Source organism: Vitis vinifera, chromosome 12 (genome assembly GCF_030704535.1).
Source record: "Vitis vinifera cultivar Pinot Noir 40024 chromosome 12, ASM3070453v1".
NCBI classification, from domain to species: Eukaryota; Viridiplantae; Streptophyta; class Magnoliopsida; order Vitales; family Vitaceae; genus Vitis; species Vitis vinifera.
In genome coordinates this window covers 23033241-23060743 of record NC_081816.1, presented here as the reverse complement: position 1 = coordinate 23060743, position 27503 = coordinate 23033241, and the positions used below count along the sequence as shown (strand labels likewise).

General features: G+C 31.8%; 2 protein-coding genes across 8 annotated transcripts; one reads left to right on the top strand and one right to left on the bottom strand.

Annotated features, from left to right (window-relative positions):
- Positions 1 to 1184: 1184 nt before the first annotated feature.
- On the bottom strand, positions 1185 to 13006 carry LOC104881042 (disease resistance protein RPS2). 4 transcript variants are annotated; one of them, XM_059740965.1, is made up of 3 exons: positions 12791 to 13006; positions 12569 to 12680; positions 1185 to 4424 (listed from the first exon to the last, which is right to left on the bottom strand). In XM_059740965.1, exon 3 carries the CDS (start codon positions 4418 to 4420, stop codon positions 1484 to 1486), a length of 2937 nt encoding a protein of 978 aa, XP_059596948.1. In that variant the 5' UTR covers positions 4421 to 4424; positions 12569 to 12680; positions 12791 to 13006; the 3' UTR covers positions 1185 to 1483. The 4 variants fall into 4 exon arrangements, with proteins under 4 accessions (XP_059596948.1, XP_059596949.1, XP_059596946.1 ...); XM_059740966.1 differs by having other exon boundaries at positions 1185 to 4421; XM_059740963.1 differs by lacking the exons at positions 12569 to 12680; positions 12791 to 13006 and adding an exon at positions 9010 to 9266.
- Positions 13007 to 18247: 5241 nt separating this feature from the next.
- Positions 18248 to 25912, top strand: LOC100852459 (disease resistance protein At4g27190). Of its 4 annotated transcripts, none has more exons than XM_059740967.1 (4): positions 18248 to 18667; positions 20116 to 20517; positions 22195 to 25062; positions 25433 to 25912. In XM_059740967.1, exons 3-4 carry the CDS (start codon positions 23301 to 23303, stop codon positions 25501 to 25503), a joined length of 1833 nt encoding a protein of 610 aa, XP_059596950.1. In that variant the 5' UTR covers positions 18248 to 18667; positions 20116 to 20517; positions 22195 to 23300; the 3' UTR covers positions 25504 to 25912. The 4 variants fall into 4 exon arrangements, with proteins under 4 accessions (XP_059596950.1, XP_019079194.1, XP_059596952.1 ...); XM_019223649.2 differs by having other exon boundaries at positions 18248 to 18714; XM_059740969.1 differs by lacking the exon at positions 18248 to 18667 and having other exon boundaries at positions 19828 to 20517; positions 22195 to 23616; positions 24629 to 25062.
- Positions 25913 to 27503: the final 1591 nt, after the last annotated feature.

Below are 27503 nucleotides of genomic sequence, written 5' to 3'. Positions count from 1 at the left end.
GTTTTATATAATGTACCCTTGTTTAAGCAGTGTTACCCTCCAATAAATTTTGAAAGGAATGCGGCTCATCACAGGGAGCATGCTGTTGATTTGAAAAGTTTGCCAGAATCTCTGGTGGCAGTGGGCAAACTTGGCCTTTGATTCAATAAACATCAAGCAGCTGCACACACTGGCATGATATTCATACTCATGTATACCAAAGCAGTAGAAGTTTTTGAGAATTAAAATCAATTTATCATACGTCTCCAAGGGGATGAAATAGATTTTTTGTCACATCTGAAGAGATTTACAAGGTAGCAAGTCTTAAGCAAGTACATGCCAAGGTTTCTGGATCCTACACACAAGCCATCTCTACAAGTCATCTCCCAAAGCTGATGAAGACATCACTCCATTACTTGCCTAAATTGATCAGCATTTGTAGTGGTCATAGGAGAGGCAGACTGGTGGGAGTTCATTGAAGTGGAGTAATTCAGAATCGACTAGGCCACCTAATCTTGATTCATCTTTTTCCCCCATTAAAAGTTACAAATTTGAAGACTCGGTTGCAGAAATTGATGATCAACTTCAAGCTTCAAGCTGTAGTTCATGCTGAAATAAGCTTAAAGCAGTCAATGCTGAAATGGCCACTCTGAGGACTTCGACCTGCTCATTCAATCTTGATCACAGTGAACAACTCAACCCTCAACCAGCAATTTGTCTTAAATTCAAAAGTAGTAACCAGTTTTATGTCATATACTATTGTTTAAGCAGTTCTACACAATCCACCCTCTTTTTCCAGGCAACGTGGCTGGTCACAATGATCTACGTGTAGATTTCAAAGAAGTTTCCTGGCAAAAATATGCAGGAATGAGGAGTCTCTATGATTCAGTCTCTGGTGAATTTTTTCTGCATGCATTTACCTATGAATCATGATGCTATTGGATTTAAATTTTTCGAGAGGAATGTACATGTTTTTTAGTTTCTGTATGCGAAATGGTACTATAGTTTCTGAAGGGTTTCTTGAATTTGATTTTTCCCTCTGAAGAGAATTAGAAATAGAGTCATGGCATAGTCTGTACTCTGTAGACTAAATCCAGTTCAAATGACAAAAGTAATTACCAAGACCAAGAACTCATGAATATCAAAGGAATGAACAACTTATATCCAGAAATTTCAGAACGCAAACACTTCTGCCCACAGAAAGATTTCAGTCAAGTAGCTTCCAAGAATACATGAAAATACAGCATCCATATTGCAATCACATTTTACACCATTACAATCCAAAGTCGCAAGCCATAAGCAAAGCGAATCCGAAGCAGATAATATTTCCTAAAAAAAGATACAATCCATATTAGAAAAGCTTACAGAAATACAATAATAGACTAGCATGTCTTAAACAAGTACATGCCAAAGTTTTTGAGCCCGACACACAATAAACCAGTGGTTGAGGCAGCAACCACCCCAGTCAACACAAGAAGTTGCACAGAAAATGGAATATCACGAGCTAGTTAAGAATGCAAAGAGGTTGCAGTCGTTGTTTAATGGCATCATCTTCCCATACCAATGCTCCCCACCATGACTGTTGCCCTTCAATGAGCCTCAATTTGGCTGCATTGGCAATGTTGAAAGGCAGTCTCTTCAACATGTCGCACATAGAAATTTTAATGCTCTGCAAAGATGGCCACTCCAATGAATCACTAACCCAAATGCTTTTGAGTTTTGGGAGATCAAGGAGCACTAGTGTCTTCAGCCTTGGAAGTGAACAGGATTCTAGTCCAATGTTCTCAGATTCCATAATTATCTCCTCAATTTGATCGCATTCTTCAACTCTCAAGTGTTGTAGTTCAAAAAGCTGCTGAATCATGCCATTAGAGAATATTTTCTTCAATTCTGGACATTTAACTAACGTCAGGCTCGTTAATTGGGTCAAACTCCCAGCATGAACAGGCCCCTGCCAAATGCTTTCCAATTTTAAGACATTGTTTATGCGTAAATCTTCCAAGCATTCTAGCACGCCCTTTGTTATTCCATTACCATTGATGATGGTTTCAATTTCATTGCATCTCTCAATCAAACAAACCAGCATATTATCCATGTTGTCAATGCCAAAATCTGATAGTCTTGAAACTCCCTTGTGGTTAATTAATCCAAATGCATGAGTTTCCATCAGCACTTTCGAGATTACTGGATTCACTCCTTCGCTATTCACCAATGTCAGGCGGTTGTAGCTTGGATAATCAAAGGACTCAAGAATTTGAAAGCAGGTTGAGTCATGGTCACCAACAGCAAATTGAAATGTCAAACATGAACCCTTCTTCCAAACTGGGCTTGTCGTAACAAAAACCTCTAGGCAGTCAACTTTAGGGAAGCAAAACTGAAGAGAAGTCAATCTTTTCAAGGTAGCCACCTCTGTTGAGATAGCCTCTACAATCTTGTCCCACCATTGCTTAGATGAATCAAAGACAACACTGAACTCTTCCAATGAAACAAACCTCGAAACATTTCCCAATTGGTTCTGAGTATGGCCTCCCATGCCAAAATTAGATAATGATATTCGTAAACACTTCAACCATACTAAACTTCTAATCTGAAGTAAACTGATTTTAGTCCCCCGAATATCAAGCACCTCAAGCTGCACGAGTGCTTCTATCTCTGTTGGGAGTTCTACCAAATGGATGCAAGAATTCAGATAGAGCCCTCTTAGACAAATCAAGCTGGATAAAGATGAAGGTAATGATTCAATACTAGTGCCATGCAAGTCTAAAACTCGAAGACTGCTCATAGATTTAAAGAAGAACTTGGGAATAGTACTCAAGTTCTTATTCCTTTGAAGCAACAATGTCAAAAGATCACAACAGTCTAGAGTTTCTGGTAAGCTGCACAATTCGTTGTCCATCAAAGAGATGCGCCTTGCCTGTTTCCATTCTTCATGATTTGGAGGCTCTTCTAATCCTTCACATGGCTTTGCCAGAAATTTGGAATCTCCAATTTGTGATGATATTTTAAGGGCCATGTCGCGAAGAACTTTGTTCATCTTAACACATTTCCTCTTCTCACTACTCTCTAACAATGATACGTTGATAAGATCATCCAATATCGCATGCCCCTTGTCACGCGCATCTCTAAACACATTTTCATCATGAACAAACTCATCTGCATCTGGAATAAAACCTTCAGCTCTCCAACATTCTAGCAAGTAATCTATATAAATCTCATACTCTTCAGGATATAACGCACCATACAAAAAACAAACTTTTTTTGCGTCACTATCTAAGTTATCATAACAAAACCTCAGAAATTCAAGCACTTCATCCATGCCTTGAGTATTCTCCCATCTTCGCAAATTATTCAATCCATCCCTCCAAAGGGAAACATTTTTCTCTTTCTTTCTAAAGGTTCTTGCTACTCTGTCTATCAGCAATGGCAATCCCCCACACTCTCTAACCACCAACTCAGCTACTGGTTTAATCCCTGGGAAGTGAATGGACCGGCCCACTTTTTCCTTGAACATGTTGAAAGCTTCATGATCTGACAATGGTTTCACATTGATTAGCTCATCAGCATCCATGTCCTTGCAGATATCACGAAGCCTACTCGCCAACACTACCTTGCTTTCTTGGTGGTCTTGGATACCCATTACTTCTTGTAGATCAATAAAGTCACAAACTTCATCCATAAGAATCAAACACTTTTTTCCCTTCAACTCTTCAGAAATTCTCCAAGCATTTTCCTCAATGTCAACAGTGCTCTCCATATTCAATTTTAGCCGCTGCATGATTGCACCTTGCAACTTTTTTAAGCTCCACTCCTTTGAGACAGTTACCCAGATGACAATATCAAACATTGTAGCAACATCTTTGTGATTGTTCAAGTTTTGCATTATGGTGGTTTTTCCCGTTCCCACTGTTCCCCAGATTCCTATTATTCTTATTTGCTTATCGTCTAGAAAACTCACTACATCTTCTACAACTTGGTGTAGAAATGAGTTGTGTTCTAGTTTCGGTGCATGTATTTTCCTAACAGGTTCTGGCAATTCCGCGACCAGTATTCCTCTTTTAAGATTTCCCTCTTCCAATAGACCTTGAACTTGCTTACACTTCTCTGCTATATCTTTGCTAAGATTTGAATGCGGCCAAATGCGAACCAATCTCCACGGATGCTTCCTTTCATCATTATATTTAGTTTCAAGTTCTCCCACTTCACTTCTGATCATCTCAACCTTAACAATCCATTCTCTTGTCACTGGGCTTATCTTATGTCTGCTTATTTCTGTCTCTATAGCTTCTCTTAGTTCCCAGAGCTTTCTTGCTTCCTGTATTAACTTTTTATAGTTTTTTTTCAAATCTTTCACATAGGCAATTTTGGAACTACCAGAAGTTAATAAGCTTTTTCCATCTTTATAAACCTCAACTGCTGCTGCACCTGCTACTACATCAGCCATCCTTCTGTCACCAACAACATATGATTAGAAAGATTAGAAAAGAAAACATTTAAATGAATAATGAGGATTCTTACAAGTGGCAAAAGACTCAACTTGGTGAACTCCATAAATGGGTAGTGAAAGAAAAAACATTTGCATGATCAAAAAGTAGACACTAAAAAAAAAAGACATCAAATTTTGTCATATATGTGATGTAAATTATTGATTTACAAGCTAACTTCTCGTGTCATTACGATCAATGCGGGAATCAAATCCAACTAGTTCTAACTTTTTCCAAATAATTGTCTTAATAGATTCTTAGTCCTTATAAATTGGATTCCCGTTGGTTTCTTCCAAAGTTCAATGTGTTTGAGGCACCAAGATCCTTTTTCCCCTAATTTGTTCATCCTGGTCATGAAGGCTTTTGGTTGTCTCTTAAAGAAGGTAAGTGAAAGGGGTTTCATCTTAGGTTTCAAGGTGGGAGGGAGAAAAAATAATTTAGAAAAAGTCAGCTAATAGGAAGGGTAAGGAATGTGGAAGAGCTAGTTTGGTGTTGGCCTAGAGGAAGCAATGTTTCCACCACAAATTTTAGACTCCCTTTAAGTGTTTCTTATACATCAACTTCGATTTGGGATGTCATGGAAGAAAGACTTCTAAGAAGACTTGTGATTGGTAAGAGACAATATCTTTCTAAAGGAAGGAGACTCACTATGACTAAGCATGCTTTGTCAAGTTTACCAATTTACAAAATATTGTTGTTCATTATTCCAAGAAGAGTGAACTTGAAGCTCATGAAGATTCAAAAAGATTTTTGATGAGGGGGATCATTATAGAACATACCTCATCTAGTAAATAGGTCAATTATTTGCATGGAAAAGAACGGTGAGGGTCTTGGTATAAGGAATTTGTCTATGTTCAAGAAGGCCCTACTCAGTAAATGGAGTTAGAGGTTCACAACAGAAAGGGCAACTTTGTGGAAAAGGGTTATAGTAAATAAATTTGGGGTAGAAGAGCAAGGAAGGTTATGAAGTGGGCTTATGGAAGACAATCAAGAAAGATGGGATATCTTTAAAAGAACAACTAGTTTCAAAGTGGGAAACTAAAATAGGGTAAAGTTTTGAAAGTATATGTGGTATGGTGAATCAACTCTAAGTGATTCTTTTTCCTTCTCTTTATACTATAGCTACTTCAAAGGACTCATAGGTAATAGATATGTGAGAGCAATTAGGGGAAAGGGGATGTTGGAGCCCCTAGTTTGTAAGATAGTTGCATAACTAGAAGCTTCAAAGAATGAAGGGTTTTCTTTCAAGGTTGCAAATGAAGCTATAAGCAAGACTGGTGAGAATAGGATAAATTGGTTAGAAATGAAGAGGGGAATGTTCTTAGTGAAATCTTTGTACTCCTTTTTTATGTTGGGAAGATAAGATTCCCTTTCAAAAAAATGTTATTTTGAATCTATGGGTATCAACAAAAGTGAGATTCTTTATGGTATAGGATCCTCATCATAGATCAGATGAAAAAGAGAGGTTGGACCATGGTGAATGGATTTTTTTTTTCTATAAAGATGAGAAAGAATTGGCAAACCACCTTTTGCTTCATTATTAAAAATAAAAAAAATTGTGTAGCAACTAGTTTTCCCTTTGATCCTATTAAATTAGGTGATGTCAACTTCAGTTAAAATAGTCCTCTAAAAGTTAGCAAGGATCCTTTATGAGGAAGAAAAGAAAGAAAGCTTACAAGGACATTCCCTTACATATTTTTTTAACTATTTAAAAATATGATAATAATAAGTGTTTTGAGGACATGGAATAAATGGGTCAAATAACAAAACTCTTTTTCATGATTGTTTTTGGAGTGCTTTTTTGGAAGGATAAGTGGTGTGAAGAGGATTCCTTTGAAGAGGCTTTTCCAAGCTTGTACTCATTAGCCTCTTTTAAAGATGCTTAGGTAGTCCAAATGTAGGAGCAGTTAGGGGAAATGGGTCATTGAAATCCTTTTTTCACAAGACATAACAATGATTGGGAAATGAGAGAGGTGGAAGCTTTTTTCAGAAGATTGCAAGGGCAGGTGCATAGAAGGGAGGATGAGGATGTCATAACTTGGCGAGCTTCAAAGAAAGGCCTCTTTACGGTTAAATCCTTCTACTCCTCCTTAGTTCTTTGTAACACTAGATTATTCCCTTCAGCCATAGTTTGGAACCTTCAGGTCCCGAAGAGGTTAGCTTTGTTGCTTGGGAAGTTGTTTGGAGGAGAATTCTAAATCTGGATCACCTAAAAAGGAGGGGTTGGTTTTTACCAAATAGGTGCTATTTGTGCAAAGAGGAGGAATCAGTAAATCATTTGCTTCTTCATTGTCCCAAGGCAACCATGATTTAGCAGCTTATTTTTGCTCTTTTTGGTGTTTAGTTGGTTATGTCTTCTTCTTTCAAGGATGCCATTCTTAGCTAGCACGACTCTTTTGTTGGGAAGAAAAGGAAGAAGGTGTGGAATGCAACTCCTTTACGCTTATTTGGACCTTATGGAATGAGAGAAAATGAAGAGCCTTTGAAGATTCAGAATTGACGAACAAGGCTATTTTACAATCCTTTTTGTACATCTTTTTGGATTGGGTCAAGGTACATATAGGTTGTAGCTCACTGTTTTTTGTTTGATTTCATTAACCAGTTGAGATGTAAGTAATGGGAGGGTCTTTGTGTTTTTCCTCTTTCTTTTTTACCTTGTTGCCTTATATACATCGTGTATACTTTTAGGTGCTCTTTTTTAGGCACTCTTAATACAATTGCCTTTACTTATCAAAAAATGATTGTTTTTGGAGTGGGTAAGGATGGGCTTAAATGATGCATCTATGTTTGCCATAGACTTAATTGATTAGCTAGGTGTTATCTAAAGCAATGGTTATTACTTTTTGTATATGGGTTTCCTTTTTGTACTTTTGTCTTTTGTTACCCCACGTATATGATATTGTCTATGTATTACAGTGTGCTCTTTTTTATGGATGCTACTAACATATTTTTTGCTTGCTTATCAAATAAATAAATATGAATATTAAGATGAGACAAATCAATCCACTATTATAAGGAATAAGAAAAAAAAAATAGAGAAATAGATAGCACAAAAAAAAAAAAACACACATTTGCTTGGAAAACATGAGTTTTGAAATAGTCTCATATTTCCTTAATCTACTGAATGTTTCCCACTTCTATTTCATAGACAAAAATATTCAAAGACACTCTTAAATCATTTTCTATTCAAAAAAGGAACCAAGAAAATATCAACATCAAAATCTACACAATAACCCCTACCAAAAAGGGATCTCATGGAACTTGAAATAAATTAAAATTTTAACACACTTTCTCAAGTACATAATGAGACACAAATTTCTTCCTAATCATATACTAGGTTTTGAAATTTCTAAGAGTATCAATAGGCTATCATATTGAACTTGAAATTTAAGTCCCTAATGATGGCTAAATCTAGATCATTAACAAAGGTATAAAGAAATGAAACCTATGGTTGAACAAATAAGACCAAGGTAATAAGAAACGGAATCTAAGATGATGAAATAAGACTTGTGTGTGAAGAAATGAGATCATTACAAGGTAGAAGGAAAACCATGTGGCTACTTTTGATTAGGAATTACCTTTTTTCTATACCATACAAAAACCCATTCAATATATTCTCCACCTTTTTTTGATAAGTAAGAGATTGTATTAATAAAAGCACAAAAAGTGCACAAGAGTATACAGGTAGTATACAAGTAAACCAAACAAAAATAAGAAAAGAGAGTACAAAAAAATACTCCCTCCTTCACCCAATACGTAACCACTCCATGAAATCAATCAAATGCATATAGTCACCACCTATATACACCCTAACCCACATAGAGAAATTACTTAGGATTAAACTTTTTAGGTTTTGATTAGACGATTCCTCACTATTAAAATATCTCATGTTTGTTTCCTTCCAAATTGCCCAAAAAATGCAAGAAGGAGCAGCTCTCCAAGACTTAATACGCTTTTTTAACCCACCGTACACCAAAAATGGATAACACCAGCTGCCATAATAATCTCGCCTTGATACGGAGCATTTCCTCACCATCAAAATAACCCATGCCTCTTCCTCCTCCACCACCACCACAACCACCGCAACAACAACAATAATACTAATAAAACTCAATTCTTCTCATGCCAAATATAAAACAACGAAAATAAATAAATAAGGAATAGTAGTATGCAAACCAAATACTACTTGAATGGAGAAATTAACGACCCAAATAGATAAATAACTCTATTTTATCAACAACGATGTCAACAAAGTTGGTTCCTAAAACAAAATTTTGCTTAGACATGGAGTTGTAATAAGCATTTCAGATTAAAGACAAAAAAAAAGGGGCAAGAACCCAAAGTCAACACTCAGCTTTCTCCAATAATGGGTTCAATTTTCTGTTGATAAGAGATGACTGGTTCTTGGATCAGCTATTTCCAAAGCAGCTACTCAAACAAGAGTCCATGAAATCAAACAAGCTTCACAAAAATCAGAGCAAAATACTCTTACTTTATATTGCTTTTGGGAAAAACAGAAGAATATTCATAGTGAAAGAACAAAGTGAACCTGATCGAAGAAATGGAGCAGAGAGATGGTGATGAGAAATCCAAATATAGTGTTCCTGCTGCTAGTTTACATCTCCTGGTGCGAGAGTAAAACCCAAAGTGCAGAAGTCTACCCACACCTCTCTCTCTCTCTCTCTCTCTCTCGCTCCCCCTTTTTGGTTTTTCACTGTCTGAACAGTGGATAGGGAAATTGGACCATCTCAACCCGGAGACCCAGTGAAATTTTGGGAAAGCGGGTTCCATATATACCCCACCTTTTTCCATTCACACCCCTTTTCCACAGTCAAATTTTCCTCTAGAAACTCCTTTCGAAATAAAAAAACAATTTTTCAGATTAAATTGTTTAGTAAAAACAGCCCCTGTAAAATTTATTGTAACATTTCAGAATGGATTTGCACTATTTTCATTTGTCTTTCATAAATTGTTCTTGAGAATAACTAAAAATATAAAAATATTTTAAAAACTTTTCCATTGTACATATTAACTTCATAAGAATAAAATTATTTTTTTTGTTTAAAAAAATATATTTTACTTTACCCATATCACATTGTCCATAGACGAGGAAAAAAAATTAAAATGTATTAAAATCATATATGGGTTTAAAAGAAATTATTTTCATTCTATGAAGAATAATGAGAAATTTCCTTTTATCATTTTCTAATCTTTTATCTTTTTTACTCACGTATAAAGATTTTATTTCAATTCATGGTTGCATAATTAAAAGTCTCATTTTGATGGGAGGAAGTCCTAGTGGATGCAAGTCAATCGTACTATTGGAATTGGCTTTTGCTATAGCCCGAAGAAAGGTCCCCAAGATCCCTCAACTCAATCTTTAGATTTTATGTTTCCATTTTTATTTGATTTTCATTTAGTTTAGGGAATAAAGATCCCGCAATCTTTAGTTTCTCTTTTTGTTTAGTTTCTAATTAATAACCTAATTTCTATAGTTTCTATTTTTTTCTTGATTTTTATTTAATTTAGGAAATAAAATATTCTTAGAATCTTCAATCTATAGTTTTTATTTTTATTTTGTTTCGAATTAATAGTCTATATAAAATAGGAAAAGTATAATGAAAAAAAAAAGGAAAAATAATCTCAATAAAAAAAATTATTTTTGTCAATTTGCATCTTCTTCTTTCTTATTTCAAACATCTCTAAATTTTTGTCTCTCGCTCTCAATCCATGACCTCCTGCAATCCTACCAAGTAGTGGGTGGATGATGGAGCCGAAGTAGGGCTAGAGCTCTGGCGACCTTGAGCCTGAGCATAATGAGATTGGCTTGGATTTCCATTCAGAAGATGAATTCTCATCCTATGTCTAAGCAGTTGTAACTTCTCTACCCACTTAGAGTTGTAATGGAATTCATTGGAATTTAAGGTTTTTTTGGTTTTCTCCTTGAATAACTGATAAAGCCCTCAAATTTTTCTTTAATAAAATTCAAAATATAAATGCAATTACTTCATTGATTGATTCTCAAAATGATGGGAAACGCAGTCATTTTTTAAAAAAGAAAAGTAATTGATGACCGGTATGAAACCAAATATCATTCCCTTGCCCTCAATTTTTGGCTGTTCCTAGGAAATTCAACTGGGAAATTGGCCCATTGAACAAGGTCCTTGATGATAGTTTTGATTATTGTGCTTGCCAAATCTCTGTGCACAGTAGGTGATTCTAGCCAATACATGATTACCCAGTCTTTTTTCTCAAACATGAGTGAGGTTTAAGCTATGAACACTATCACCCATATGTTTTAGTACTTCATAAAGTTGATAGAATCATGGAGATAGTGGATTTTATATTAGAATTCTATGTCACTTGATCTGAAATAGTGGATTTTATATTAGAATTCTTAAGTCCCGTGGTTTTTTATCCCCACAGTTAGTGTGGAGTTTTTCCACATAAAAATTATTGTCCCTTGCTTATTTGTTTGATGTTTGATTATTTTGTTTATCCCTAATATCTCTTGGAATTAATTTGGGTTAATATTTCATCTCTTATATTATAATCTTCAAAATGTACCCATTCACCTCCCCCTTTGAGTGTTACCTTACTAGACAATAGTGTAAAAAAGGAAAAAGACGTGTAATGCAACTCCTTTGTACTTATTTTGGACCTTATGAAAGAAGAGAAATAAAAGAGCTTTTGAAGATTCCGAATCATCGAACCAGGTTATTTTACGATCCTTTTTGTACATATTTTTGAATTGGGTTACAGTGCATATAGGTTTTAGTTCACAGTCTTTATTTGATTTCATTGATTGAGTGGGATATAGGTAGTGCGAGGGTCTTTGTGTTTTCCCTCATCTGTTTTAGCCTTGTTGCCTTGTATACAACGTGTATACTTTTAGGTGCTCTCTTTAGGCACTTGTAATACAATTGCCTTTACTTCTCGAAAAATGATTGTTTTTGAAGTGGGTAAGGATGGGCTTAAATGATGCATCTATGTCTATCGTATACTTAATTGATTGGTTAGGTGTTATCTAAGGCAAGGGTTATTTCTTTTTGTAAATTGGTTTCTTGTTGGCACTTTTGTCTTTTGCTTCCCTATGTATTCCAATGTGCTCTTTTTTATGGTTGCTGCTAACATAATTTTTGTTTGCTTCTCAAAAAAAAAAAAAAAAAAAAAAAGTAAGCATATATCTTTAGATGAGATAAATCAATCCACTATTATAAGGAATAACAAAAAAATAAAGAGAGAGTGAGCACCAAAAAAAAAAAAAAAAAATTGCTTGGAAAACATGAGTTTTGAAATAGTCTCATATTTCCTTGACCTATTGAATGTTTCCCACCTCTATTTCAAAGACATAAAAATATTTAAAGACATTCCTAAATCATTTTCTATTCAACAAAGGAACTAAGAAAACATCAACATTAAAATTTACACAGTAAACCCTACCAAAAAGGTATCTCATGGAACTTGAAATAAATTAAAATTTTAACACACTTTCTCATGTACATAATGAGATATGAACTTCTTCCTAATCATATACTAGGTTTTCGAATTTCTAGAGTATTAATAGGGTATCATATTGAACTTGAAATTCGAGTCCCTAATGATGGCTAAATCTGGATCATTAAGAAAAATATAAAGAAATGAAACCTATGGGCCAACAAATAAGGCCAAGGTAATAAAAAATAAAATCTAAGATGAAGAAATAAGACTTGTGTGAAAAAACGAAATCATTACAAGATGGAAAAAAAACCATGTAGCTACTTTTGATTAGGAATTACTTTTTTCCTATACCATAGAAAAACTCATTCAATATATTCCTCCTCCTCCCCACCACCACTACAATAACAACGATAATACTAATAAAACTCACTCTTCTCATGCTAAATATAAAACAACAAAATAAATAAATAAATAAGGAATAGTAGTATGCAAACCAAATCATACTTGAATGGAGAAATTAACAACCCAAATAAATAAATAACTCTATTTTATCAACAATGATATCAACAAATTTAGTTCCTAAAACCAAATTTTGCTTAGATATGGAGTGGTAATAAGCATTTCAGATTAAAGACAAAAAAAGGCAAGAACCCAAATTCAACATTCACCTTTCTCCAATAATGGGTCCAATTTTCAGTTAGTAAGAGATGAGTGGTTCTTGGATCAGCTATTTCCAAAGCAGCTACTCAAACAAGAGTCCATGAAATCAACCAAGCTTCACTAAAATCAGAGCAAAGTATTCTTACTTCATATTGCCTTTGGGAAAAAAAAGAAAGAAAAGAAAAGAAAAGAAAAGAAAAGAATATCCATAGCGAAAGATCAAAGCGAACCTGACGAAGAAATGGAGCAGAGAGATGGATGATGAGAAAATACAAATATAGTGTTCCTGTTAGATTTCCTGGTGGAAGAGAAATGTCGAAGTAAAACCCGAAGAGCAGAAGTCTACCCACACCTCTCTCTCTCTCTTCCCTTTTTGTTTTTCAATCTCCAGACAGTAGACGGGGATTGAACCATCTCAACCCGGAGACCCAATGAAATTTTGGCAACTTGGTTCAATATCTACCTTCCCATTTTCCATTCACACCCTTTTCCAGTCAACTTTCCTTTCAGAAACTTCCTTCGAAATTAAAAATCAAGTTTTCAGATTAATTTGTTTGGTAAAAACAGCTTCCGGTAAAATTTATCCTAACACTGGATTATGTTTCAGAATGATTTGTGCTATTTTTACTAGGAAAAGTGTGTTTTGACTTAATAATTTAAAAAAATATATGAAAAAAGGAATCTCAAATGTTATAATTTTATTTTATTTTTATTATTTTAAAAATATTTTAAAATATATATACTTTTTCATAAATCAGATAATTATTTCCCAAAATGATCTTTTACTTGTAAGTAAATAACATCAATTGATATATTTTTTTTCTTTTTCTTTTTTACAATGAGAACTTATTTGAGATCAATAAAATAAAAAATACAATTAAAATTAAAAAAACTTTAAAGTTTTAATTAAATCACACTAGTTGAAAATATATATTTGAGAAAAAGTTGAAAATACAATGAGAGTCAATATTTTATTTTTAAAATTTTTAATTTTTTATTTTAATTTTAAATTTTTTTCTTTAATTGTATTTCATTTTAAAGGATTTTAGTTCTAATTGTATTTTATTTTATTTTTTAAAAAATAAAATAAAATAAAAGAGAAGATGAGTGAATTTATATAATACATAATATAAAACCATATTAATTAAAAAATTAGAAAGATTTTATTTATCACTAGGATCCTAAAGAATTTTCTCAATGATTTGTACCTCATATTATATAATAAAAAATTATAATATATTTATTTGTAAGATACTTTCATCGGATTAAAATGATAAATTAATTTTTTTAATAATTTTATTTAATATTGTCAAATAAAAGGGTATTTCAAGAAATAATTATAAAAGTATATATATTTTAAAATATTTTTAAATGGATGAAGATAAAACTGATTTATAAAAATTGAGATTCTTTTTACTATCTTTTTTCAAATTAGGGAGTCCAAACCCACTTGTCTCATTTTTTTTTATTTGTCTTTTATAAATTGTTTTAGAGAATAATTAAAAATATAAAAAAAATTAAAATTTTTTCCATTATACACACTAACTTCATAAAAATAAAACTATGTTTAATTTTTTAAACAGAATTTTGCTTGAACTGTTTGAGGCCTATTTATATTGTCAACTCTATTGTATCATGTTAAAAATCAATTTTTCAAGAAAACACAAGTTATTATAATTTAAGTACACATCATATTTGAACACCGCTAATTTCTTTATACTTTATTAAGATATATTTTGAAAAATTATATAACTTTACTCTTATCCTTGACTGTTTGAGAGAGAAATTAAAAAACTAAAATAAAATAAAACGTACTCAAATCATACGTGGGTTCAAAAGAAATTATTTTCATTTTAAGAATAGCATTTTTCACTCTTTTATCTTTTTAAGATATTTGGTTAAAAGATTTCAAATGTTGCTGAAATAGGAAGAATGACCTATCTTCTTTCTTTTTATTTTTTTAATGACTCATTTAGGATAATATTGCCCATTTTCTTTTCCCCACAATAACTTCTTTGAGCCTCAAACCAATAATTCTACCATTTCAATATTGTCCCACAAGGTGGTTGAGAAGAAACCATAGATATGTTGGCTTACTTTTGTATTGATTTTTCAAAATACCAAGTATCTTTCAATGGATGTTGTAGCAGCCACAAATAGCCTTTTCAAGTTGGATGATATCCATCCACCTTATTAAAAACAATTAGTCATCTTTAAAGAATTAACAATAATCTCTTAAACTTTTAAAGTTTTGATGAGGAACTAGATTTCTTTGGGTCTCAAACCAATAATTCTACCATTTCAATATTGTCCCCACACGGTGTTTGACAAACCAAAGACATGTTGGCTTAATTTTGTAATTGATTTTTCAAAACAGCAAATATCTTTCAATGGATGTCATAGCCACAAATAGCCTTTTCAAGTTAGTTGATATCTATCCAACTTATTAAAAATAATCAGTTATCTTCAAAGAATTACCAATTATCTCTTAAATTTTTAAAGTTTGGATGGGGAATTAGATTTCTTTTGGTCTCAAACCAATGATTCTTACTTTTCAATATTGTCCCCATGATGTCATAGCCACATAGCCTTTTCAAGTTGGTTGATATATATCCACCTTGTTAAAAACAATTAGTTATCTTCGAAAAATTGACAATAATCTCTTAATTTTTTAAAGTTAGATGGGGAATTAGGTTTCTTTGGGTCTCAAACCAATAATTCTACATTTCAATTTTGTTAAAAATAATATCTTAAATTTTTAAAGTTGATGGTGAATTAGATTTCTTTGGGTCTCAAACCAATAATTCTACCAATTTATTATTGTCCCCACACGGTGGTTGAGAAACTAAAGACATGTTGGCCTACTTCTGTATGGATTTTTCAAAACACCAAGTATCTTTCAATGGATGTCATAGCCACAAATAGGCTTTTCAAGTTGGTTGATATCTATTCACGTTAATAAAAAATACTAGTTATCTTCATATAATTAACAATAATCTCTTAAATTTCTAAATTCTAGATGGGGAATTAGATTTCTTTAGGTCTCAAACTAATAATTGTACATTTCAATATTAGCCCCACACGGTGGTTGAGAAACCAAAGACATGTTGGCTTACCTTTGTATTGATTTTTCAAAATACCAAGTATCTTTCAACGGATATCGGAGCCACAAATAGCCTTTTCAAGTTGGTTGATATCTATCCACCTTATTAAAAACAATTAGTTGTCTTCAAAGAATTAACAATAATCTCTTAAATTTTTAAAGTCTGGGTGGGGAATTAGATTTCTTTAGGTCTCGAACCAATAATTGTACATTTCAATATTGGCCCCACACGGTGGTTGAGAAACCAAAGACATGTTGGCTTACCTTTGTATTGATTTTTCAAAATACCAAGTATCTTTCAACGGATATCGGAGCCACAAATAGCCTTTTCAAGTTGGTTGATATCTATCCACCTTATTAAAAACAACTAGTTGTCTTCAAAGAATTAACAATAATCTCTTAAATTTTCATGTTGGTTTTTGAATATAAAAGTAAGCCAATATGTCTTTGGTTTCTCAACCACCATGTGAGGACAATATTAAAATGTAGAATTATTGGTTTGAGACTCAATGAAATCTTATTCCTCAATACAGACCTTAAAAATTTAAGAGATTATTGTTAATTCTTTGAAAATAAAGAGATTATTGTTGTTCCCTAATCCATGTTGGCTTACTTACTTTTGTATTGATTTTTCAAAATACCTAGTATCTTTCGGTGGATGTCATAGCCACAAATAGCCTTTTCAAGTTGGTTGATATCCATCCACCCTATTAAAAACAATTAGTTATCTTCGAAGAATTAACAATAATCTATTAAATTTTTAAAGTCTTGAAGAGGAATTAGATTTTTTTGGGTCGGTCTCAAACCAATAATTGTACATTTCAATATTATCCCCATGGTGGTTGAGAAACCAAAGACATGTGGGCTTTGAGGCCTTATGTTTTTATATGTTTTTTTATTAAGGCCTCAATATTATTAAGTATTTGCATACGAAAACAAGTATTTTGTTTATTTTTATTTTATAAAATTAAAATAAAATATTTGAATACTAATAATTTGAAAAAAAAAATTCAAATTTGTGTGTTGGTGTTTGGTGAAGCTCAAGTAGAGACAAGAAATGAGAAAATGTGATTTTTAAAAAACATAAGTAAAGGAGATTTAGAGTTCGTTTGACAATAATTCGAATAAGTATTTTTAGCTTAAAAAATATTTTTGAAAAAAATTAGGTGTTTAACAAAGTTTGAAAAACACTTGTAATGTTGAAAAAACACTTATAGTATTTTTCGGAGAAATACTTAATAGGTAATTCTCCTAAAAATTAATTTAATTTAATTTTTATTTTCTTATTTTTAATATAATAATAATAATAAATTTCAATAAATAATTTATAAAAAATATAATATTTTAATTATTCATAAAATATATTTATTTTAATATATTTAAAAAAATTAAATAATTTTTTTTTAAAAATTTCAAAATTTTCAAAAAAAATAAAGAGGTTAAATGAGTTGGGACGGATGAGTATGAGAAATTCACATACCCATCCCACCCCATTTAATTTTTTTACTAGGACAAAGATATAAATAATTTTAAATAAACAGGGTGGAGTTAGGATGGGCCCAACCCGTCGCCATCCCTATTCTTTATAAACCACCAAAATAAAATATAAAGTTAATAATGTTTTATCCATATTTTACGCATATTTAATAACATAAATTTTAACCACTTTGAATTTGTTTACTAAAAGGAACTTGAGTGACCACTTATGATAAATAAGGACTAAGTAAATTTTAAATTTTATAACATTTTATGTTACATATTTATCCTTTTGTAAAATAAAGGTTTTAGTTATTAAATATACTAAAATATCTCTTTTTTAAATCAAATTTGTACTATTAATTCCTTCATGTAATTGAATTTTTTTAAATCAAATCCTTTATTTTTATTCATTTGTATAATAAAGTTATAATTCCAAATAAAATCAACTTAAATTTATTTATAAAAACTAATTTTTAATTATAGGGTTAATGAAAAAATTAAAAATGATGATTATATTTCTCTAACAGAGATGTTAAATGCATCCACTTTTCTCTCTCGATATCCGCCTTACATAAAATAACAAAAAGAAGTGAATGTGAAGAAAAAATGTTTTGGATGCATATAACATATTTTTAAAAATAAAAATGATTTTAACAAAAAAATAAAAATGATGATGAAATGAACTAGGTAATATATGTGTTACTATTACAATTTATTTTTATTGATTTTCTTCTTATATATTATTTAAAAATATATATTTATTAGTATTTATTGGAAAGCGTAAAAAAAAGTGAAAATAAAAAATAATGGGAGAAAAAAGAATGATGAATAAAACTTGTTGTGTGGAGAGGATATTTGGTAAATTAACTTAATAACTTAATTTATATTAATTTTAAAAAAAAATTGTAAATATAATTTTATATTTAAATAAAAATAAATTAATTATTTTGACTTAATAGTTAAAATTAATTTATTCTTATTTAAATCTAGAACGGTGTTCATAAAAAATAATAATAATAATTAAGAATGATATAAATCAAGTCATTAAATTGATTTATAAAATGCTATCTAAATTTTTTGTAACATGTTGTCTAGTCCATGTTCTTATCCACTGAAGCAACAGGTCAAAGATGGGCAGAGTTTGGAAGAGAAGGTTAGTAGTTAGAGTTGGCAGAAGGCCCTGAGTCGGCTTAAAGCATCTGTACGGTGTGAGTTGCTTTTACATACAACTCATGGATCCATACCTTCCATCTCAAGCCTGATCTGGAGCCGAAGAAGAGCTCATACAAGCGGATCGATTCTCATGGATCCATACCTTCCATTCTCAAGCCTGACCATGGAGCTGAAGAAGAGCGGAACCTCCCAAGACTTGGCAGTGGAAAGAGAGTGCTTTCGATAGCTTTGCTTCCTATTCGGATACTGACTTAATTAAAGGGTGGTTTGCGAGAGCGGTTGCCGTAGAGGTTTCCAAAGTGGAAGTGGTAGTCGAAGCCAGGCAAAACCTCCCAAGATTTAGCAGCGAAGAGTAAGATTGGTTTGAAATCAGGTGATGTTGGATTCAGTAACTGATGAGTAAGTTTTCTCTTCCCTATTAATGATTAAGAAAGACTGAATTATGAAAAGGAATGCCCATAACTCAAAAAGTTGTTTAATTTTTGTACATAAATTTTTTATATTAATTGTTTCACTATTTAAATTTTAAGTCATTTTTTAAAAATTATTAAACCCGTTAATAAATCCAAAACATTAAACCTTGTTTAATTTAGAGTTTATTTGCAAGGCTTAATTTGGAGTTTATTTGCTTAATATATATAAATAAAGGAGAAACTATAGAACTCAATAACATTAAAAAGTTATAGGCCAAAATTTATTTTAAATATAAAAAGTTGATCTATAACTCTCTAATGATATTGAGTTCTATGAATTTTTAATATTAATTAAATTGGTTTTTGGGTTTCAAATTAATTTTGAAATTAATGAATTTTATATATCAAGTATAACTTGATTTGAAATTTATTTGTTCAATGAAAAACTTTAGAAATGTTAAAGGATTTTCATAAAAATACATGTACTTTAAAAGAAGATCATATTTGAAAATTTTCGATATTATATCATGGATAGAGAAAAGGAATGATATCATGTTCAATTTTTTTATTCATTTTTAAAATTTTATATTTTCATTTTATTTTTAAAAACTAATGAAAATAACTTGTATTTGTTTTCTAAAAATTATTTTTTATTTCACTCTGATTTTAAAAATTGTATCGTTCTCTATTTCACTTTGTTTTCAAAAATTCTTTTCAAATAACTATGACTAAGAGCCCGTTTGGCTATGCTTTTTAAAAGTGTTTTTAGCCCTAAAAACACCTAAAAGTGTTCTTAAAGTAAAAAAATAGGTGTTTGACAATATTTTGAAAAACACTTCAAGTGTTTTTTAGAGAAGCACTTGGAAAATGTTTCTTTAAAAAAACAATTCAAACTTTTTCATATATTACTAAAATGTCATTTCCAGCTATTCTCTATTTCCCTTTTATTGTTCACTTCCTTCTCACTCTCCTCTTCATCTTTCACTTCCCTTTGATAAAAATAATTTTTTTTTAGTTTTTTTAACAATATAAATGTTTATATATTTTTTTGTAATAAAAGTTTTTTATTTATTATAATATTTTCTTTTTGTAATAAATGTCTTTTTTTAGTAATTTATGATTATTATAATCGTTTTTGTATTTATGTGATATATTATAAATAAAAAATAAAAAATTAGTAGAATCACTTTTCTAGATTCTCATAAAAGTGGCTTTCATAGAAGTGTTGTAGAAGAAAATACGTTCACTAAAAGCAATGGCAAACATGCTCTAAACAATGTAGTGTTAAAAATTTTTAAAAACAGTTTTTAAATCACACAACGCTCTTAAATTTTTAATATATTATAAGTTTATGAAATGCTCTCTAGCCGCTGTTTATCCACTACAGGTCAAAGAGAGGCAGAGTGGAAGAGAAGGTTTGATATAGTAGTTGGAGTTGGAAGAGGAAAGGCCCTGAGTTTGCTTAAATGATCATCCGTGGACTGCAAGTTGCTCCTAGATAGAAGCGGATCGATTCTCGTGGATCCATACCTTCCCTCTCAAGCCTGATCATGGAGCCGAAGAAGAGCGAAACCTCCCAAGACTTAGCAGGGAAGAGTGAGATTGGTTTGAAATCAGGACCCTTGGCAGGGAAGAGTGAGATTGGTTTGAAATCAGGACACTTGACAGGGAAGAGTGAGATTGGTTTCTTGGCAGGGAAGAGTAAGAATATTGGTACCTTTGAGATTGCTTCGAAACCAGAAGCCTTCACAAGGACTGTGTTTCGTTTGACAGGGATGGCTAGGCCTAAGTAAGCTTTCTCTTCCTTATCCTCCCTTATTGCATGCAACGTACGTACGCTTTTAATGATTAAGAAAGATTGAATTTTGGAATCAAAAAGTTTTTTAATTTAGTTCATGTTTAATTGACCAGATATAGTATAAGATAGGATAAAAGGATGGATATTATATCTTATATTTTTATCCCATATTTGATTGGTAATGAGATATGATAAGTTAACTAATCATTTATTATATCTTATATTCAATTAAACATGAGATAAGATAAGTGGTGAGATATATTATTCATGTTGTTGTTTTTTTCCCTTGTACATGGGATATGTTATTAATCTATGCTATGATATGAGATATGCATATCCATGTATCATAAACTTTTTTCTTCTTTTTTTTTTTTTTATCAATTTTTTAGTTTTTTAGTTACTATTTTGCAAAATAATTTTTTATTATAAATTAAATTTATGGTTAAAAAATAAAAACTAAAAAAAATTATAAACTAATATTAATATAGTATATATATATATATATATTGAATACCATAATATAAAAAATTTATTTATAAATTTTAAATATTGTAATCATGAATATTGTTAAATATAAGATAAATTTCAATTTTTTAAATGGAAAATTTTGGAATGTGATATAATTTTTATTTTAAATATTAAAAAATATATATATTTCACATTATTTTTTTATTTATTTCACAAATTAAATATAGACATAATATATCACATTGGACATGTTATCTTAGAATATCATATTCATAATATATGTATATTCAAGAGTATCATATCCCAATGGATAGAAAATATATATCTTAATATATATATTTTATATCCAATAAGATATGATATATTAAGATATACATATTATATTTTATCTTGTTCTGCTAATCAAATGTAGCTTTAGGGTGATCCCTTCCGAAACCATTTTATGACTTTAATACTCTACTTTAGTCCAAATTAATTTAAAATAATAAATTATATACGACACACTTCAAGTTTTTTAATTCTTCTTTTTTAACTACAAATTTAATTTTTTTAATCAAATTTTTCTATTTTACAAAATAAATAACATATAAAAATAAAAACTTGATATGAAAAATAATAAAAATTATATGATAAATCACCACTAATATTATCTCATGTTTGAATGAAGATAGGATAAGATTTTAATAGTTTTAATTTTTAGGCTAAATTATTTATTTAAAAGTGATAAAGTAATTCATATATAATAAAAAATAACTCCTATGTTGTAGAAATTTTAAACATGATTTCGTTTAGCAATCATCATATTTAAAATCTTTAGAAAGTGAGATTCATTTTTTTGAGTTGAGAAGTATATCATATTCCAAAATGAGATTTATTTTTCATTTTTAATAAAAAAAAATTGAAAAACATTTTTAAGAAATTATTATATTTTTAGGGTTCGTAAATTAAATTTTAGTAGCCTAAGATTAATTCCTGATTAAAATTAAATAAAATCCTCCATGATTTGAAAATGAATAGCATTGTTTCAACTTCCCCAATCACGATCGCCACTTTATCATAAAATTTATTTTAACACAATATGGGTGAGAGATGTTATTGAATTCCGGCTAAGAATCTCTCGGCTACAATTAGTCTTCTAGAACTGCATTCTCAACTCACTCTAATGATTTATTTATTTTTCTTGCATTTTATGCTATACAGAATCATAGCCGAACTTGAGGAATTGAACAGGAAGAAGGATGTTGTGTGCCTTATTTTATCATATCCTCCTTTCAACTCCCGGAACATTGAAACACACAGAGGCTGGATTCGAGATGTTTTGGAGATTACTCACGAAGTAAGAAAAAAAAATTACGAAGTGAGTGTTTCAGACCTCTTCATGAAGTACGATGTGAGTGTTTCAGACCTCTCTTCTAAAATCACTGGATTGCTTCATCATTCCATCCATGATATCGAAGCTCATGTTCCATCACACATCCTTGTGGAGATGTGTGAGGAGGAGTCTCCACGATATCCAACACCGAAGATGGCAATGCTGGATTTGTGTATTGATGATTTTATGATTCGCCAAATTTTACAAAATATACAAATTTCCGAAATTCGGAGTATTTTGATTTCAGAAGTAAATGATAAAACCTTTCCGCGCAGACTGAAGAATCTTCCACCAATAAGGCAAATGTTTGATCTCGTCATTCAAGTTAATGTCAAGTCTTGTATGACAGTTAAACATTTGGAGGATAGAATCATAGAAGAATTGGGTTTCTCAAAATCTAGCAAAGGGGAAGCAGAGCAATTATTGAGAAGTCAAAATTTCTTAATCCTTCTTGATGACTTCCATGCACTGAGAATAAATTTGCATGACCTGGGGAATGGGTGGTGGAACTCAGACAACACTCAAAAGATAGTTCTGATGGGCTATTCTAATTTTCTAACCGTGCCAGTGGCGGATCTGGAGATTAGGCGGAACCATCATCTATTATCATGGAAATTATTTTGTGAGAATGCTGGTGAAGTTATGTCGAGTATCCAACAACTAGCTGTGCATCTGTTGAGACAATGCTCGGGTCATTTACTAGCCACTGTTCTACTGGCAAGAGCCTTAAAAGATGTCAAGAATGTTCGCATCTGGCTGCATGCATCTCGGGTAATAGGCTGTCTACCAACATCACACGCTGAAGATAGAATTTTGTTTAATGCATTAGCGTTCGTTCTGGAGCATTTAGGTTCTACAAATAAATGTGTAAAATATTGTGCATCTCACCTAGAGATGGAAGGGAACATACAAAGTGGATTTGCTTGATAGCTGGATGAAGGAAGACTTAATCGAAACACTCGATGAAGGAGAAAAGATTGTTCAACATCTTGTCAATGCCCTCTTGTTGGAAAGCTTTCAAAATGGAGAGTCAATCCGAATGCGAAAAGAAATTCGTAAGGAGTTAGTGAATTTTTATGAAGCTGAAATGAATCCAATACTACTTGTTGAATTAGATGGAAGAGGACTCATGGAGGCACCAAAAAATGAGACATGGGAGGAAGCTAATGAGATGCATTTGATGAATAATAAAATATCCAAGCTATTGGATAATCCGAATTGCCCTAAACTCATCGCATTGTTCTTACAAGGTAACCATCATCTGAGAGTTATTTCTCCATCTTTTTTCCAATGCATGCCTATCCTCCAAATCCTAGACTTATCCCAAACTAAAATAAAATCTTTACCACAATCTCTTTTTAAGTTGGTTCAACTCCGAAAATTCATTTTAAGAAGCTGTGAACTATTCTCGGAGTTGCCAGCTGAAGTTGGAGAATTCTGTCATCTTGAGGTACTTGATCTTGAAGGGACTGAAATCATAAATTTACCTGTTGCTATTGGGAAACTGACAAATTTGACATGCTTGAAAGTGTCATTTTATCCCCAAGCTAATGGCAATAGAAAAAACAATCTGTCTAATAGAATCATTCCCCAAAATGTGATATCCAGCTTGCTTCAATTAGAAGAGTTAAGCATAGATGTGAATCCAGAGGATGAGAGGTGGAATGCGACCATTAAAGATATTGTAGAGGAAGTTTGTTGCTTAAATCGGTTGCATTTTCTTAAACTTCACTTGCCAGAAGTTTTTCTTTTGAAGGATTTGAGAAATGGATCATCATTGATAAACCTGTCACGGATGCACTTTAGATTTATTGTTGGCAATCATCTGAAGCGCATAATATCCCGGTTACCACATAAATCTGCAATTAAATTTGAAGAACAAGAAAGTTGTTTGAAGTATGTGAACGGTAAAGGCATTCCAATTGAAATTAAGGAGGTACTCCAACATGCTACTACATTTTTCCTGGATCGTCATTTAAATGCAACCAGTTTGTCTGAATTTGGGATTGAAAATATGAAGAATTTAAAATGTTGTGTATTACAGGAATGTAGTGAGATTGAAACCATTGTTGATGCAAATTATCCTGGTAACGATATTATACTTGAATCACTAGAGTACTTGAGTCTTCATTATATGAAGAACTTAAGGAGCATCTGGAAAGGTCCACATAGTTGGTTGAGTTCTCTAGGCTTTCTAAAAGTTTTGGCATTGTATTCCTGCCCCAATTTGACTAACATTTTTACTTTGGATTTGGTTGAAAGGCTTGACAACTTAGAGGAGCTTGTGGTTGAAGACTGCCCGGAAATCAACACCATAATGTTGCCTGCTGATCAACAAAATTGGAGGAAAAGGTACCTACCAAATTTGGAGAAGATATCACTTCATTACTTGCCTAAATTGGTCAGCATTTTCGGAAATGTACCGATTGCACCAAGCTTGGAATGGCTAAGCTTCTATGATTGCCCGAGCCTCAAAATTCTCTTCCCGGAGGAAGTTAGCAGTCATAATTTACAGGCGATAATAGGGGAGGCAGACTGGTGGAGTGCATTGAATGAATCAGAACGATTTCAGCTACAAAATCTGGGTGCTATCTTTTTTCCAATTGAAAGGGACATAGATTTGAGGACACAGTTAGCAGAAATCAATGATCAACTTCAAGCTCAGATGCAAGAAACAGAGCCCTCTGAACAGTCAGGTTGGTTTTCCATTTCTCTTTCTTTTCAAAAATAAGGGTGATCTCCATTTTATCTATCTTATCCACAGCTGCTACATTAATTGTCCTATTACTATTTGAATCTCTCCCTACTGGAAAATGATTCATTATAGAGTTGAAGGTAGAATCCAAACAAGCCTGTGCTGCTGTGCACATTTTGGCTAACCAACGTTTATGTTTTGCTACACAGCCATGCCCCAAAACATGGTGGGAAGGCACTGTTTGAATTACCCCAACAACATTTGTATTATACGTATTACATGTCCAAGTTTATTACTCTATGTAGACTCTTTATTCTACTGTCTCATACGTGGTATTTTTGTTGGCTATTAATTTATCTATGGAGGAACAGGTCTTGATGACTCCCTGGAGAACCCTGCAGTTGAGGTCGAAACAAGCTCAAAGCAGAAGCAAGTTGCTTAGTTGCACATATGCAGTACTAGCTAAGCTAGAGCTACTATGGAACTGCTGCTCCTTTTAGCTAAAAAAAAGAAAGGGTTGATACATGGGTATCTTTTCATGAAGTGGCCACTCTCAGAACTCCATCGTTTTCTCATTCAAGCTCCCTGAATGTGAACAGATTAAGGCATCTAGTTTGGTATTTTCTGGACAGCTGCCGATTGTCTTATTGATTGTTGTTTGTTTAGTTATTTCATGTTGTGCTTGGTTGTGGAGAAAAGGAAACTCAGAACCTTACTTCTCTAATCTCTTTCAATAAATTGTGATGTGGACTTGTTTATGCTTTTGAATCCGGTATTCAAAAACAACATCCTTCATTTTGTTTGTATTGCAGTGACAATCAGTTTTATATAATGTACCCTTGTTTAAGCAATGTTACCCTCCAATAAATTTTGAAAGGAATGCGGCTCATCACAGCGAGCATGCTGTTGATTTGAAAAGTTTGCCAGAATCTCTGGTGGCAGTGGGAGATGTTAATGAAGATATTGTAACAGTGTCATTGGGGTACTTGGTTATTTGTTATATGAAGAATTTGGAATGCATCTGGAAGGGGCCAGTTCATAAGGGTTCTCTCTGTCCAATCTAAAATCCTTGGTGTTGTGTACATGCCCCCGATTGAGTACCATTTTTACTTTGAATCTGCTTGAAAATCTCAACTTCTTGGAGGAGCTTGTGATTGAAGACTGCCCTGAAATCAGCAGCCTTGTGACCTGTGAATTTGGTGTTGAAAATGAATGGTTCAAAATCGTACATCTTCCAAGCTTGAAGAAGATGTCACTTTATTACATGTCACTTTAAATTTTGTGATAATGCCATGCCCATTTCAGCTTTTTGAGAATTTTCTAGAGAAAATCTGTGCTTCTGTATGTGGTATTGCCATGCCAATATGTGAATATTTCAGAGATTTAGATGAAAAATTGTGCTTGTGCATGGGATATTGGCAGCCCCATTTCAGACTAATTCTGCCATACCCGTTTGAGATTTCTTAGGTCAATTGCAGCATTTTCATTATACTCAATTATGGGTAAGATTGATCAATCATTCCCGGGTTTCCTTGAACTAAAGCCCTGTTTTGTCTTTTAATACAAAATATTGTGTTGGCAATAAAAAAGAAAAACATAAAATATGATTTTTTTTCATATAAATGTTTTGAGTTGTTTTCTATAAATATAAAGATATATTAAAAATAAAACCATCTAAATAAAAGTTATTTTTTAAATATATTTAAAAACATAAAAAATAAAGTATTTTGTTTTCATATTGAAATTATTTATTTTTTTAACTTTTTATTGACTTATTTCTTATTTCTTAAATTTTTTGATTGAATAAAAAAATTCAAATATCTGACTTTTTCTATTAAAAATATTGTATCAATTTTTTATTATTTTTTAATACTTAAAAAGAAATATTAAAAAAAAACAAACATCTTAATACTTAATATTATTAAGTATTTTTTTGTTTTAAGTTTTATTTAGAATTAAATAAAAAAAAAACACTACCTAAATATATTTCAAATTCTTAAACTAAATTTTGCTCGATAAAATGAATCATTTTTCAAAATTGTTCTCAAAACCTGTCTTAAAAATTATTTTAAAAAATCTTTACAAAATAGCCTAATATTCAGCTAATGGGGTACCCATTTGAGATGTTCCAAGAGTTCTACACCAAAAGTATGAATAGTTGCAGTTCTTGGAATTAGTTGGAAGCCCATTTGAGAGTTTGCCAGAAGTTCTCCTTCTAGTTTTGTCACAAACAGGGCATGGACCAGCTTGATATGCTTTATTTGTGGCTGTTTATGCAGGACTGGAAGTATTCAGTTGAAATCTCTGGGTTCAGTTCTTTTTCTTCCTCTTCTTGCTCTGAGTTGGATTCATTTTTCTTGTTCCATATGCTTTTTGCTATTTGGATGGGTTTACTCGACCCAATTCCGTTTTTTTCCGGGTTTGAACAATAATAATTTTTAA

Excerpts from the sequence above, each read along its gene's own strand:
- LOC104881042 (XM_059740963.1), bottom strand. The coding sequence starts at position 9,251 with ATGGAACCCGCTTTCCCAAAATTTCACTGGGTCTCCGGGTTGAGATGG. Across the intron at positions 4,425-9,009 it reads TGCTCCATTTCTTCGATCAG|AAGGATGGCTGATGTAGTAG; the intron begins GTTCACTTTGTT and ends TGTTGGTGACAG.
- LOC100852459 (XM_059740967.1), top strand. The coding sequence starts at position 23,301 with ATGAAGGAAGACTTAATCGAAACACTCGATGAAGGAGAAAAGATTGTT. Across the intron at positions 25,063-25,432 it reads AGAGCCCTCTGAACAGTCAG|GTCTTGATGACTCCCTGGAG; the intron begins GTTGGTTTTCCA and ends ATGGAGGAACAG.